The sequence below is a fragment of the Epinephelus fuscoguttatus genome, linkage group LG6 (assembly GCF_011397635.1).
Source record: "Epinephelus fuscoguttatus linkage group LG6, E.fuscoguttatus.final_Chr_v1".
Classification (NCBI taxonomy): Eukaryota; Metazoa; Chordata; class Actinopteri; order Perciformes; family Serranidae; genus Epinephelus; species Epinephelus fuscoguttatus.
Window position 1 is genome coordinate 35,705,098 of NC_064757.1, and position 15,952 is coordinate 35,721,049.

Sequence of the window (15,952 nt, forward strand, 5' to 3'; positions counted from 1 at the left end):
CTGTTTTGTTATTTTTTGTTCCATTTTTTAAAGAAACACCACAATAAAAACAAACTTCCATCTTAATGTCTTTGTAAGTGCCATTATCAGGTGCCTGCTGTGATGCTTATGAACTCTACACATTCATAAATGCCAGAAAAATGCCGGTAAGGTATTTTTCCATCGCTGTGTACTTCAAGCAAAAAGGTGGTTGAAATATCCAAATTAAAAAAACAAGCACATTGGGATCTTACCTGAGCATAACTGTCCTTGCCCTGAAACAGGAGACAAACAGACATCCAAACAAAAAGAAATGCAATGAAAGATGGGGGCTTCCAAAGCAAGCAGAATCATCCAAAGCTTTAAAAATCGGCATAGAAATAGTAAATATGGTGCATTTACTATTCGTTAATCTCTGTTAGAATGGTGGGAAATTAACACTTTGGCACATTTAAAGTTTGTGTCTCTTGTACCAGCCACTTACGTAACCTGCCACATTTTATTTAGAGGCTGATTTCCATTTCAATAATCACAATGGCTTCTAAAATTGTCGGAAAACTAGTGTTCAGGAAAACAAATGTTAATTTCCTTCTCGTGCTTGGCATAAAACAAATAGAAGAGAGAAAAGCACTGACAGGAGCAAATGACTGATGAAAAGAACATGTAAAATAAGGCAGTGAGGAATAAAAGCAGCTAGTTAGGAAGATTAAAAACTAAACAAAAAGAGGAAGGGAGAATGGAGAAAGAAAAAAAAATATCACAGGACTTTGAGAGGTGAGTTTGAGGGAAAGACATTTTATGTGGAGAGAAATGAAAGCAGGATAAAGTCAAAGCAAGGACATCATGAAAATTTTAAAAAGACGAGGTAAGAAAAAAGCAGGAATGAAGAAAACACAAAATGAGGAAATAAATAATGGAGGGAAGCTGAAGCCGCAGCGGTGCCTGAGCTAAAGCCGAACCAGAAGCCGAAGCCAAAGCAAGGTCTCAGACATTAACCTCACACTGAACTTGCCTCTGAGGTGGAGAACATGTGCGACTCGGTGCGGTAGATCCCGATGGGGATCTCAGCGCTGGAGGAACAAAGCTTCTGGAAGAGTCTGCCGTAGGTCCTGATCCACAGGTCCTCCTCTGTGATCTTCATCTGTGGACGGACAATGAGAGTCAAACAGACGCAAGCACAAGCTCATTTAGTCAAAGCAGCATCAACATTTGTACTTACAGCACACAGGTACCCAGAGCCAGGCGTGGTGTCCAGACCGAGGAGAAGCCTCGCTATGGCGATCATATAGTCCTTAACAAACGACTGTCAGAACACAGAGAAAGAGAGCGGTGAACTTAAGACAAAAAGCCCAGTTGCAAACAAGCACTTATAGTTAGACATTTATGTGTATTTTCTTCCAAACACATTGTGCATATCAAGCCTATTTAATTATTTAAAAAAACTAATCACATGCCCCCCAAACTGTTCCATTATATAAATCTGTGTCCTTCTTCTCAGGCTTTAGATTGCCGAAGCACAATTTCCTTTTAATGTGCACCCATTTTGATGACTTCTTTTGTTCGGGTGCAGTGGGAGGGACTGTTCCTTTATATGCCTCATATGGCTAAAAAGATTGCCTATTGCTCCTGCAGTAAATCTTTTATGCTTATTTTATTGCTCAATTTATTTGTTTAATGGGTCTGTAAAAACTTTTAATGTTGTTGAGAGTGAGTGTTCTTTTAGAGGTGTTCTTATCTGGGACCCTACAGGAGGAGAAACTCCTCTACTTTTACTTCTGACATGAAACTTTTCAATTTAAAAGCTATACTATGAAAGATCTTCCTACACTCATACAGAAGCAATCCTTCTCAATCATCACTTATGACCCACAAGAAGTGTGAGGCGCTGTCTGTACCTGCAGAGACTCTGTCCTCTGCATGTATTTTCTTATCTGTTTCTTATTTTGCTTTTGTGGGCGTGTACCCTCAGCCAATAACAGCATGCATGTGAAGTCAGGACTTTTTAACAAGGTAGCGACCAGGTAGTAGCAGCATGTATTTAAGAGGAAGCGACACAAATTGCAGACACACCGACAATAAAATCAAATGTAGCGAGGCGTAGCGCCAAGCAGACAAAGCTTGTTCCAAAACAAGAGTGAATCTGAGGTTGGCTTTCACTGTCACTTTTGCTAGCGAGCTTGGCAGAGGAGGATGGGGAATGAAAAATTAATTTAAGAGGAGAATTTAATTTTAAAAAACAACATGTTCGTACAACTAAGAAGAGTCTGTGTATTTCAGTATGTGGGGTGGACTTGTGGGATAGGCAAAAGTACACAAAAAAGATTGGAAAGGATGTGTTAGGGGAATGCGTATTTATTTTGTAACACTGGGTGGTACTTGGACTGTAAATAAACTGGGTTTATCACTTATTTATGTAACTGGGTGGTAAATAGACTGGGGATAGTTGTATATTAGTTGCAAATAAATTTGGAAATCAGTTGAAATAATATACGGTAAAAAGAAGAAATGTAAGAAAGGGGTAGGGACATGCAAGTTTTACTTCTACCTACTCTTTTTCGAACACTAACATTTGTCTTGTTTGTTTTTTTATGATGTCTTTTTTTAATTTTTGGTTCAATATTAAGTCATTCATTCATTCATTCAAAGCGACACAGAGTTGGCCTGTTTTCTGTGGGACAGGTAGGTGCCGGCGATTAGCTTAGCTAGCTTGCTAATGTATTGGCTCTCCCATTTCAACAAATGTAACGTTCCTTTATTAGTATAGTAGCTTGCAGTTGATGAACAAGTAGTAACAGTAGGTAGGGCCAAGTGTTTACAGATAGTAGCCGACAGTTCCTGCGTAGTATACCTTTAAACATGCTGTAAATTACTAGAAAATAATGACTTAGCTGTTATAAAATATCTATATTAAACAAACCTTTCTGCTAATTCTTTAACTTGCTTTGAAACACAAAGTTTCAACATTTGAAATGTGCGCTGGAAATAAATGGCCTATATATTTTACTTGAAATATGTCATAATGAACCCTCATGTCCAACCCCTAAAGTCTTTGTTATCCCACCTGGTAGAGCAGCGTATCCAACATGCTGATACTGAACACCCTGCCTGCAGCAAACGGCAGCCGGAACATGAAGGCCAAGTTGGAGCCCTTATCGCGCTCTATCTGAAGAGAGAAACAAACAAAACAAGATGAGGAACAGAGCAACCAGATGTCAAAATCTCACCTTTCACTGTTTGTTTGCTGAACTTTTGCTCTTTTGCTCCATCTCCAAGGAAGACTTGTGTGAAAATGAAAAGGCTGTTTTCACCTCTGAAATCTTACAAGTTAGTTGAGAGAGTTTAGTTTTTAAAGCACTGAAGGTGAAAGCTCTCACTGTAGGTGGCAGAAATACAGCACATGAAAAGTTCAGGACTTCATGGACTTTGGTAAAAGTTCTTATAAGATCATCTTGTGTACTTTTTTGTGTGTTTTATTCTCTCCTTTCACTATCAAGGCTCGGAAACACAGACATAAAGGCACACGAAGAATGATGGTACAAAATAGTAAATCTTGTTTTGGTGAGGCTGAAAATGCTCCATTTATATTGTATTATATTAACAGATCCATTTCACTCCCCTCATGTGGAAATATTCATGAGAAAAGAGGAAAAATCGCATGTTTACCACTAAATATGCAGAACATAATCAACTTGAGAGGTGAGAGGAAAAATAAACCATCAATCCCAGACTCATTTTAAATATTACAGTGTTACAGTATTAATCCAGCTTTGATTTGTATTTTGAAAACAGTCACACCACACAAAAGACGATAAATGTCAAGGAAGTCTGAACATCGTTCTCCCGTCTCAAAGGCTCACCTTCTCCAGTTTGGAGAGCGCGAGTGAGTAGCAGTCCTTGGCTCTGAACTGCATGAACCTCATGTTGGACGGGTGTGTGAGCTCGGTGATGATGCTGAGACTGGGGAACAACCTGAGTGGGGAGAGAGATCAAAGACAGAGTGGAGTTGGCGGAGAGATGAAACGCTTTGTGCTAAGGGGAAGAGCCGTGTGGCAGAGATAAATGCTTTTAATTTTTAGTTGTTAAATAAAAGAGGAGTTTTGACAACTGCAGTTTGTCTCTGAGATGAACTCATTCACCATTCTGGCAAACTCTGAAAAACAACTTTGCAGCTTCTTTTGGAGAATATGAGAAAGTTAATCAAGCGGAGTCTGGCGTGCACTCGATCCAAAACTTGAAGTTCAAACACAAACAGGCACTGATGGTACAAACTGTTCTGTATATTCTACACAGTGAAACTCTCCCTGTGTTACCTGAACATAGTCTGGACGTTGACGATGGTCTTGGCGTCTGCCATGTAGTCCTCCTCAGCGCTCATGGTGCTCTCCTTGTCCACAACCACCAAGTTGTCAGCATAGATTATACCACACTGCAGCAGGTTGTCCAGGCTGGTCCAAAACAACAGTGTTGATTATTGCAGGACATGTCAGGAAATGTCTCCCATTGAATATTAGCTCAGCTTTAACTTAGCTTAGTTATAATTATGTACAGTGTTTACTATGTGGATAATAATGCATCACAATGCATCACAAATCTAGTTCTTATGTAGAGGTTCGTTGCTACTAAGAACTTACATCTACACAATTGTCAGTTGTGACTGTTACGTAGCTAACGGAGGAATGTTTGTTAGCACTACCATGTGACCTGTTTAGTGTTAGTGGAATAGATAACATGGTCGTTATCATCACATCCGACTTGACATTTGATCATAGTTTAATATGATTTTAAATTACTTTTTAACAAAATAACACAATAAATCTTAAATCATAAAATCACCAAATTACAAAATGGCACTGGTTAGGCTAGCATTACTGGATATTTACCACATACACTAAACCACGGCATCTACTAACTCTGCAAATGCGGCTATTACTTTGTCTGCATACATGAAAAAATATGTTTCAAAGGACTGACACTTTTATTTTATACATAATTTTTGCCCTAAAACTGTTTTTTTTGGCAGTTTTGTTAAAACTTTAGGATGCTGCAGTAACATCATCTTTATATGGCTGATTGTTTTCGATGGAACCGCACAACTAATGTTTCCTGACAAACAAATTCCACATTACTGAAGTCTTCACTAATTAAGCTCAATTGAAGTCATTGGGGATGATCCACAATCCAATACACGTCTAATATATCCAGTCGTATGCTCAGTAACTCTTCTGTCTATGAGAAGCATGATCACACATGTGTATGAGCTTTGCTAGAGCAGAGTTTAAAGACTGTGAGGAGAAGCAATTGTTCTCGGAGCTGGTTGTCTGAATAACAGGAAAGCAGCAGCTTAAGTGACAGGAAACACCTCTAAATGGAAAGCTTTCGGTGAGTTAACTGATACCGCTTGTTTGTTAGACACTATAAATTGTCAAAACCCTCGAATGTCCAATCCTGTGGTTCGAGTCTCTTTGTTCTACAACAGTGTTTGACAAGTACTGAGCCTACGACTGGATAAATGAGACTTGGATTATACCGCAGGAGCTGTGTGAGAGTTTGTAAATGGGTGTTCTGATGTTGTTTTGCTATTGTTAAATGTTGTCTCCTATGACTTCAATTCATGAATAATGATTACTTTTTTGGTTCTCCTCACCTATTCAAGGTAACATGCGGTGAGTAATTGAAGTAAAGCATTCCTCTACTATGTTAAGGTGCATCCTAATTTAGTAAATCACTACTTAGAAACTAGCTAGTAATTACTAAGAAGTCAGGGAAGGACTTACAAACTTAGTGATGGATTTACGAACAGCTGATCCAGGTGCAGCCAACATTTGGTGTCTCAGTGGTTGGTAATGACTTTCATGCTGCATGATTGTTGATAATAACTGCACATCTTGAGTCTAGAAAGCCCTTTCTTTTACACCCTCAGAGACAATTATGAAATTAAACTCTTGCAATCAAACTCCTGTGAAGCTGAGCTGGGAACATTTAGCCTGATATGACCTGTCGATATCTGAACAGCAACATGTGGGGATGAGAAAATCAATGAAATAGGTCTAGAAATCCAAAGTACATCAGCTGTTTTGTATTTTTAATTGTGCCTCATGGCGAAGGTTTCATTTAATCAGCCCTGAAACTTTGTTTTTTTTAATTGCCAACACCTGCTAAACATTAAATTGCATTTTATTCATGACGCATGTTGTGTTGCTGGCGGCCGTATTAAAAATGGAAAAGCTACCACTGAGATGAGCACCATCATTAAAGGGGTTAATCGAATGAGCAGGTTTTTATAATTCAAACACATACTTATCAATAGTTCCAGCCATGAAGTAAACCATTGGAAAGCAGCAAATGGCCTCTAAGAAGTGGTTGTCTGGCCTGCGGGAAACAGGAAACATCATCAGTGAGCCTCCCGCACTAATTATCTTTGCAAACCCCTGGTGACAGATTATGACATTGTTTCTGTAATTTCCTGAAATCTGCTTGTTGATCAGGGCGTGGGCAGACACACCGTTTGAACTGTATTAATCAATGGTTTATGAGAAAACAAGAGGGAAAATATATAGGTTTAATTCTTAAACTCAATGTGAGGATGTAACTGGTTGCTATGGAAACCCTGGAGGGTGTCACTTAGCCAGAGCTTTCTTGGCTTTCTGTTTAGTTTATCTGTTTCACTGACTGTAGAGATTTGGCCAAAGTTAATGACACTCACAGTGAGTTAGAGCGTCATGTGTTTCACTGCAACACAAACACACATAAATGTATACATTCCCAAACACACAAATAGGCTTTCTTAAGCAGAGGGGAGTGTTATTTATGAATAATGCAAAAGCTACCCCCCCCCCCCCTTTTTTTTTTTTTTATCTTGGAGCAAAGCTAACCCGTCTTTCCAACTGTGCTCCACTGAAGGCAATTTGGTTGTTTTAAATCGCAAACATATAAAGCACTGGCACATTTTTTTTTCCCTATTTCAAGCCCACATGCGTTCACAAACAAATGCAAATACACACACACACACACACACACACACACACACACACACACACACACACACAAACAAACAAACACACAAACAGGCACATAGATTTTTTCCTTACATCTTTTGAACTTCAGCTCAGTTTTCTGCATGAAACACGCCATTTTATTAATAATGTAAAACTAATATTTTCCTGTATGTGGAGGCTAGGTTAGCCCATGTTCTTTAAAATATAATGACCAACTCTACTGCAGGCAGAAAATGTGCTCATATTAAAGTAGCAGATGATTTTTATCCGTGTCAAACTGTGAAATTACTGAAATAAAAAATACAAATACACAAGTTCTCCAACCACTAAAGCTTTATCAGTTGTGTTCATCATCCCACCGTCTCACCTCTACTGTGTTATATGTTTATAATTACAGGTGCAGGTAGTACATGTGTGCCGCTACATAAAAAATGTCAGTCTTAAAAATCTGAAGTTAACATCAAACTGTCTGATTTGTACTGACTGTATGACTTAACATCCCCATAGGTTGAAAGGCTCATTTATGCTCAATGTTAGCGATGTATGTGCACATAGACAGAGCTTTGTCTTTGCCGTACTCTGTGCTCATCATCTGTGTTTGCACACGTTTTTTTAAAGCTTGACGAAACAGAGTGGTACCACTAGAAATCGTGGGGGTAGTATAGCCAAGGGTTCAAGCGAGACATGACCGTAGGACACGACAAAGACATTTTTAAAATGGTGACACTTTTTGAGGAGAAGTTATGCGAGTTGGTCAGAACATTGGTTAAACATCTATAGTATGTTACTTAGCCACAGCACAGTAACAAACACTACAGAAAAGCTGGACGAGATTGTAAATAAATGGGAATGAATTGAAGGTTGGTACGATACTACTGATCTACTGCCCTCTAGTGGATGTATCTATACCAGCCGAAAGGACACAAGTATGTGGGCTGTGACAGCTATAGTGTTTGAAATAGACACATCTATTTTCATACATAGAAGACGGAAACAAACAACAAACAGGAGAGTTTAAGTCTTACGGGTAGTCCAGCAGCAGCACTATAGGGTTGAGCTCCTTTCTGGGCCGATAGTAAGCGCGCAGAGGGACGATGAAGTTGTAGAGGCCGTTTCCGGCCGTCTCTGCAGACACTATAATCAGCTTATTCTTGAAACCGTACGCCTTGGCATCCTCAAAGCTGCTGTGCGTGCAGCCCTGGATGGAGACAGACAATTCAACAGGAAGTCAGTCAGGTTTTAGTTGTACCGTGCTCTTAGGAAGCACATATTTTTTAAAATCTTTAAGTTAATGCATGTTTTTTATGATTAAATTTTGAGACGGCCCTGTTTTTTTCTCCTTTGTGAATTCACCTTGTCGAGGCGGAGGCAGCAGAATGGAGCTTTCTGTGGCAGGAGGTGGCACAGAGTTGGAGAGCTGCCGATGTAGGGCGAGTTGGGGGGGTAGCCCTTCACAAAACTGATGGAAAAGAGAGAAAATGAAAAAGTGCTATCAAATTTAAACAACTCTGTGCCAAAGTGGTGTCAAAGAACTGCAGTATAAACCTGTCTGACATTTTGTGCAGATATTGGCCGTTTTATTATGTATCAGATATCCACTGGTGATGCTGTCCATCTCTGAACAGTTTCCTTCCTTCCACAGTTTGTGTTTAACAGCAACAGCGTGGACTTTAACTGAAAGAATATGCTGATACATGATGGTATAAAATGAGTGTCACTGAATCCGTCTTCATTACTTTTTGAGGGTGCTCTGATTGATCAATCACTGATCAGTATTGGACGATATTCCTACCCAATAGTTTGATCCATGCTCTCCACGAAGACTCGTCAAACAATGTCTCTACATGTTGAGTAAGTCAGTTTCCCAAGTGTCAGTTCTATGTGTTAGTACTGATTGATTCAATCTGTGTTTTTCATCAGAAAGCCTAATGAAAAGATAAAATCTTAGGTGAAATAAGTTTGACTAAAATGACATCATAATTGGTTTTGGCTCGACTAGATTGATTGAAATTCTAGTCTAATGATTTAAATGAACTGATCAGGCAATGGGCACAAAATGGTGTAACAGCAGGTCAGAGAATACTTCGGTAAAGAAATCAAACAAACAGAGGACAGTGAGCCCAATGTGGTTAATATTCACTGATGTGTATGAGAATAAAGACAAATATTGTATCACAAATATATAACAGATTACAAAACTCAAAAAATTATTCCACTGCCCGGGTCAAACAGAAATGTGAGAGGGAATCGGGCCTGGACATATCTGAGGATGATTTGAATGATATTTGGGAGGGTCAAGCTAGGACAACCAATTCAAGATCCTGGTGGAAGTTCTGCTGGAAAAACGTAATGCGACAAGGGTCTCAGGGGCAGGATGAATGCTGGAGGTTGTGTGGTAAATCAATGGCAGACCATTTTTTATATTTTTTGGAGATGCCCACTAATCTATCCATATTGGCAAGAGATTGCAAAAGAAATGAAGAACATCTTTGGGTTAGAAGTTGTGCTTTTGTCCTATTTTATTTGGGCAAAAACCCAGACAATCTCAGGACGCGGACAAATACCTTCACAAAGCACAGGAGCTGGCTACAGGGATTGCAATTCTTGCCAAAATTCACTATATGGAGAAAATCACCTTTTCTTTAAGACTGCGACTTGATCAATACAAAAACACTGGAAAAAATGGACCGTACACACAAAGGGATGTAACCTATTGACTGGTTAATTGAAAAACCCTGTTCCGTATTGTGCGGCTCTTCAACCTGTAAACACCAATAAAAACAAAGTTAAAAAACAAAAAAAAACAGACTGGTCAATGGCCAGTTAGCTGTGTTATCACTGGTATTTCAAGTGTACCACATTCTTGTAAGCAACAATGGATTGTTTCGTAACTTTTCAAGCAAGAAACTCTGACACACTGTCCGTCGGTGAAAGTGCAAAGGGTGAAGCTGACGCAACTGGCCATGCTGCAACTTGCTGCTGCTTTAACAGCTACAGGCAAATGTGCACAAAATAAGACCTGGAAACATTCAGATAATGATCTCAAGTCCGACTCAATGTTGCACAATATAAGAAGTACAAGGTCCCTGCTCCATCTCTTCTTCAGCTAAGGGGTCTCTGGCCTGACCTCTCTAACAGAGAGTGTTGCACGTGTTGTCTGGTAATAAATGAACAGTTGTCAATTCATAATACTCATCTCTTAATTGGTAAATAAAAGACTTCAAAAAGACCCTGTGATGGTTGATTGGTATCAGCTGATACTGCTTCCAGCTATAGATGATCAGTGATCGCCCTAGAAAATCCTAATTGGAGCACCTTTATTACTTTCATCATTACTCTGTCAAGCTAAATATCATCATGACTGGCTGTCAAAATAACAGTGTTTCTGGATTTAATCTCTGCTGTTTCTTATTAGAGTCTGTAGCAGTGTTGCTCAAATGACTGATGTTTATAAGCCTGAAGGACTCACTCCTGCTCAATACCACCTACATCAACAATTACAATGTTTTTGTAGCCTGTTTAGTTTTAATCGCATCTCATTTTCTTTGGCAACAAGTGTGTCATTTGATTCTGTGTCCGCTGATTTGTAAAGTGCCAGCTACAATTACCCTAATCAGTTTCACGGTGCCCTCTAGTTTGCCAATAAAAGAGATTCTGACTTTGTTTATAAGACGCCTCTGCAACCTGATCACCACTTGATGGCACTGTGGGACCTCGAGCAGCTCAAGGTGTTTTCCTGCAGATAACGCAGTCACCGTAATCTCCCCAACTACTGTGTCTGACAACTCTCACAGAAGAAAAACTACTCCAGTGTCACGGGGCACAGTCACAGAGGCTCAGAGGTTAGAGGGACCATGTTATGTCCAACTTTATGAGACCCACTAACAGTTAGTGTTTGAGAGGACTCGTATGGGCTGAGGCACAGACTGTGAAGCACAAAGCACCCCATCTATTCTCAACTCGTCTCCGTCTAATGAAACCACATTCGGAGGAAATAAAAGAAAAAGCTGCTGAGATAAACGGATTCCTCCGACTTGCCATCCTGGCGACTGACAGATGAGCGTTGAGGGGTGAGGATCTGTGTGAGGACAACCAGCACGAGCTTCACTCGAGAGAGAGAAAGTGCTGACCCTCGCTGTCATGACATACACATTAATCACCGCTATGTCCGCACCTTACAGCGTCATGACACACAGATTACACGCCTATTCCTATCTCATCCATCTCACCCTCTATAACCACTGAGACATGACGAAGAGGAGGAAGGGTGACATCAATCAGGTATAGAGCACAGGACGTGTGCACTAGAATATTTCTTTTACAAGACATACTGTACGCTACAACGCTGCCAAGTCTGTCTGGGTCATTAATGTCACTTACTCTGACCCTACAGAGCCCTCCTCGTCTGATTGGTTAGTCTCATCCTCTGATTGGTCGCTGAGGAGGTCGCAGGGCAGAATGGCGGAGGAGTCGGCAATCTCAAGGACTGGCGCAATGCTGGGCCTGCGGCTTCCGGAGCCATTCTCCGTCGGCAAGGTCAGCTTGCCGCTTTCCTCAGGAGGATCAGGGTTCTGGAGATCGATGGCTACTGTGCCTGAAAGTGACACGAGGACGGTTATTATGCGAGCAGCAAAATACACCGCCATTTGAAAAATAGCATTTGCAGCACTTTTACTATAATGTGTTGTTGAGTCAACAGTGAATGTTTGGGCATAAACCCATAACAATTTTATCTCAGAGAACACTCGTGTGCTTGTTAGCACTTTTTCTTATTGTATATTATGTGAGGTAATAAGGTTCATGTTTAGCTTGTTCAGCATCTTTGCTTCACACAATCCAAATACCGTCTTCAGCTCAGCTCAGGTTGACCTTGAGGAGAAAATGTCTTGCTTTCTGAGTCATGTAACTGTACTCGCAAGCTACAACATACGACATGCAAACTGTATTGACATTTTAGTTTGTCAATAAATATGTCCCTAAAATACATCATATTGGCTCTATGTAATATGATGTATGATATATGCCTGATGTGCATATGCATGTATCAAGCATATCAGATATATGATATATGTGCAATACATATATCATATATTGTGCAATAATGTGATTTTTGTTTAAAAAAAGACAGTTTAAAGGTTCAGTGTGTAAGATTTAGGGAAAATAAGTGGCATCTAGCAGTGAGGATTGCACATTGCAACCACCTGAAATTTTTCTTGCTTAGAATTCCTTCAGCGTTCATTGTTCAGGTGGTTTTTACTGAGAGCTGAATTGTCAGCAGAGGTCTCTTTCCCTCCAAAACAAATGGACCAGATAAGTAAAACTAGTAAAAACACTGAATAAGGCTTATAATAAAGTTTTTCTGATATTGCTTGGCATGTCGGAGATGGGCAGCTCGCAAACTACATGCTAAAGTGTCACGTTTTTTCTCTAATAACTTAAACTCCAGACGTTCAGGAGGTTTTACTGGGAGCCAAATAAATCACAGAGGTCTCTTCCTCTCCAAAAGAAGAGTACCTGATGATTTAATCGAGCAAAAACACTAGATATAACAATTTAATATTTCAAAAAATCAGTGTTTGTCCAATGCTGCTTGTTGCAGAGGGCGTTCTTACGACGGTGGCCTGCGTAAAGATGCATATGGCCCTATTAAGAGCCAGTGTTTGGTTTGTTCGTTACATGACGGTGAACATGGTGATCTCTATAAATGAGGACCCGCTCACTATGAAGATATAAACGGGACATTCTAGGGTGATGAAAACACGATTCTTATTTTCAGGTGGTTATACACTAAAGAAAATATACTCATTATATTACATTCCACATGTGCCACTATATCCCCCTAAATCCTACACACTGGACCTTTAAATCATTAAGGAATTAAAGGAATACTTCACCCACAAAATGATCATTTTAGTATATCAATTACTCATCCCATGTTACTATGAATTCATGAAGAAAACTTTCTTTTTCTCACATGTCTCCATAGTGAACGAAGAATCCAAAAACTAAGAAAATTCTTGATGGAACAGAGTAAAGGGAGTCTACATTTAACAACAGCAAATATATACCAAAACATCCATTTTCAAACTGTCACACAACTTGTGCAGTATCATGCAAGTCTCATTTATCCAGTCATATGCTCAGTACTCAGAAACACTTCTCAATCAACAGACTCAGGCCTGGATGAGTGCTACTCAAACACAGAGGCGTTTAAGTATCAAGGTTTTAGCGAAAATGCATGTTTGGGAGGTACTGAGCATAAAAATGGATAAATTATATATTTACTGAGATTATACTGCACGAGCTGTAAAAGTTTGTTAATCCATCAACAATTCAATCCATCAACAATTTTCTTCGTTTGTGGATTCTTCGTTCACCATGGAGGCATTTGAGAACACATGAAGTTAGTAACTGATATACAAATGGTCATTTGGGGGTGGGGTGGGGGGGGAGTATTCCTTTAAGACCGTGTTTTGTTCTCCATCTAATTACAGGATTAGTTATTAAGTGTGAAGAAGTGATGCATCATGCACAAACTTACCATATGCAGTGGCTTGATCAACTTTCACAGGTCAAAGAAAAAGCACAACACAATAATGTCAGCCAAGAAAGTAAAAAGGCATGTAAGAAAAAAGTCATGCATAAACAGTCAGCGAAAGCATACAGCATCACCGAGGCAGCCACCACTCAGAGATGTTCAGTGCGGTTTAGTAATAAACAACAACAAAGCATCCATTTTCTCTTCGTACATGGAAACGCTTTCAACCCAGAAAGTGTGAAACTGCAGCCTGAATCTTTATACTCAAAGACTACAATCATCTTCTATTCAACTTCTCTACTTCTAAACATTCGTTTTTTTCCACCTCCGACTCTCAGTCTCACCCATGCTGGCGATGATGCTGTGCACAGGCAGCCTAGAGGGGGCGTCGTAGAGGCCGGTGACAGGCAGGCCCTTGTTGTGCTTCTCCTCCTGTTTAAAGATGAAGGCTGAGTTCTCCTCCTTGGTGATGTTGATGTAGTAGCAGGTGTCAGCAGCAGCCATGATGTGGCGGGGGCCGGGGTTCAGAAGGATGCTTTTGTTTTCCTCCCTCTTCACTCCGATCAAACACACACCATACCTGGGAGCAAAGTTTTAAATGGGCCTCGGCTTTAAGTTGATTTTTTTTTGGCTACCAGAGACTCTAATGACATAAAATATCATTATTATAGTGTGTCAAGATTAAAGGGACAGTTCACCCCGTGGAGATATCAGCCGTAGAGATGTCTGCCTTCTCTTAAGTATAATGGAACTAGATGGGACTTAGCTTGTGGTGCTCCAAGTGCCAAAAAAAACTCAACAGCGATGTCTCTTTCCAGAAATCCTTGTTGACCTTGTTGAGAGCAGTTTCATGTAGGAGCTATTTTCTTTGTTAAGACCTACACCTTCCAACTGGATCACCCAAGCTCAGGCTTTAAAGCCAATTTCACATAATGGCCAAACCTGGAATTACAACGCACGTACAGAAATGCAAAGGCACACTGCAACTCAAAAAACACGAGCAAAAACCATCATTCTCATTAAGAACGATTACAAAAGCCGCTTCCTGCTGCTTAAATGCTCTCTGTGTGAACTGGGCCTCATACATTCATGGTATCATTGCACAGAAGAAAGCGTGCATCGACTGCTAGCTCACCTAGCACCACTGAGCTAGCTAGCGTTACAGCTCAGCAGAGGAGGATGCCATTAATTTTTACATCCTGCGCTTTCACAAGCATGGTTGGTGGGTGTAGTTCGGTAGAGAGAAAATAGTTCCTACATGAAACTGCTCACAACAAGGTCTTTGAGTTATCTTCAGCAATCGGTTCATGATTTCTGGAAGGAGACATTGCTGTTGAGGATTTGAAATGTACTTTTTTAGCACTTTGAGCACCATAAGCCAAGGGCCCTCTAGTTATATTATATTTAACAGAGGGCAGACATCTTTACATCCGATAACTCCAACACTTGGCAACTCACACCAAAACAACCTAGACTGATAAAAGGCTGTACAGGTTAGAGGGTAAATGTGTATATTTCATTCAGGGGTGAACTGTCCCTTTAACCTAGCATTAGTTTTACTTACTTCTTATGGGCGTGGAAGGAGGCGTAGGTGAAGCTCTTTCCATCATACTCCCCAAAAAACTTGCTGTCACACAAGCGGATGTGGTAAACTTCGTTTCCTGAGCAGCGTCCGTACATCCTCTGCCACTGCTCCGGTGACAACTGACCCTCCCTGAAACAACATGATCAGAATAGTTACTACTTAAATGACAGTAACATGAAGTGTCAGAGTTTTATAATGAACTGATGGACTGCTGGCAAACAGCAGCCTTGTCTTCAAAGAAAAACCTTTTTTTTGTCTGAATTAAATGTCAAACTACAACAATGTTGTCAAGAGTCACTTCAATTCATAAAAGAAAGCACCTTTACGTCAAATGTGACATTTTTTGCAACTCAACAGCTCTCATTCCCCCAAAGACTGATAAATCTGTCTGACCTTTCACGACCTTTTCAGTTTTCTAAATTCTAGTCACAATTATGAACAAAAGAGAAAAGGCTCAGAGGTTCATTTTATTTAGGCAGTTCATGTCCTTCCTAACTTTTAATCAATGTGATAATGCTTAAATTAACACCTGCCAAAAGAAGTCTATTCCCAGTCCTGTCACCTTCATAGCCCCTAGCCAGTGCAAACTCCCATAATGGAAATTAAAATTGATGTGCTGCCTCTCCGTTGTGGACAGGAGTGAAGATATAGTAGTCACCTTGCACAGAATATGAAAAACACGGCCAGATTTATTTCCCGACAAGAAACAGGGTTGTGTTTACTGACTTGACAGTGACAAGTTTCTGCAGTGGTGACGGTACAGTAATAGAGTTTTGCAGAGACAAGAACCAGGTACAGTCTGTGTAGTTATAAAAACTATGCCGCAGAAGTTTCATCTACTTTATCTAATATTAA

At 40.0% G+C, this 15,952-nt stretch overlaps 1 protein-coding gene across 14 annotated transcripts in view; it reads right to left on the reverse strand.

Annotated features, from left to right (window-relative positions):
* Positions 1-15,952, reverse strand: part of kcnt1b (potassium sodium-activated channel subfamily T member 1b) — a 125,362-nt gene that overhangs the window by 15,040 nt on the left and 94,370 nt on the right. For 8 of the 14 annotated variants that reach the window (XM_049578117.1, XM_049578112.1, XM_049578108.1 and 5 more), the window contains 13 exons: positions 15,077-15,226; positions 13,857-14,092; positions 13,516-13,536; positions 11,355-11,568; positions 8,328-8,433; positions 8,000-8,172; positions 6,277-6,348; positions 4,290-4,424; positions 3,837-3,948; positions 3,041-3,142; positions 1,199-1,282; positions 992-1,120; positions 234-254 (listed from right to left, as the gene is read on the reverse strand). In XM_049578117.1, coding sequence (XP_049434074.1) covers positions 234-254; positions 992-1,120; positions 1,199-1,282; positions 3,041-3,142; positions 3,837-3,948; positions 4,290-4,424; positions 6,277-6,348; positions 8,000-8,172; positions 8,328-8,433; positions 11,355-11,568; positions 13,516-13,536; positions 13,857-14,092; positions 15,077-15,226 — 1,555 coding nt within the window. The remainder of the gene's footprint in view (positions 1-233; positions 255-991; positions 1,121-1,198; positions 1,283-3,040; positions 3,143-3,836; positions 3,949-4,289; positions 4,425-6,276; positions 6,349-7,999; positions 8,173-8,327; positions 8,434-11,354; positions 11,569-13,515; positions 13,537-13,856; positions 14,093-15,076; positions 15,227-15,952) is intronic. The other 6 variants (XM_049578118.1, XM_049578113.1, XM_049578111.1 and 3 more) reach the window with 3 other exon arrangements.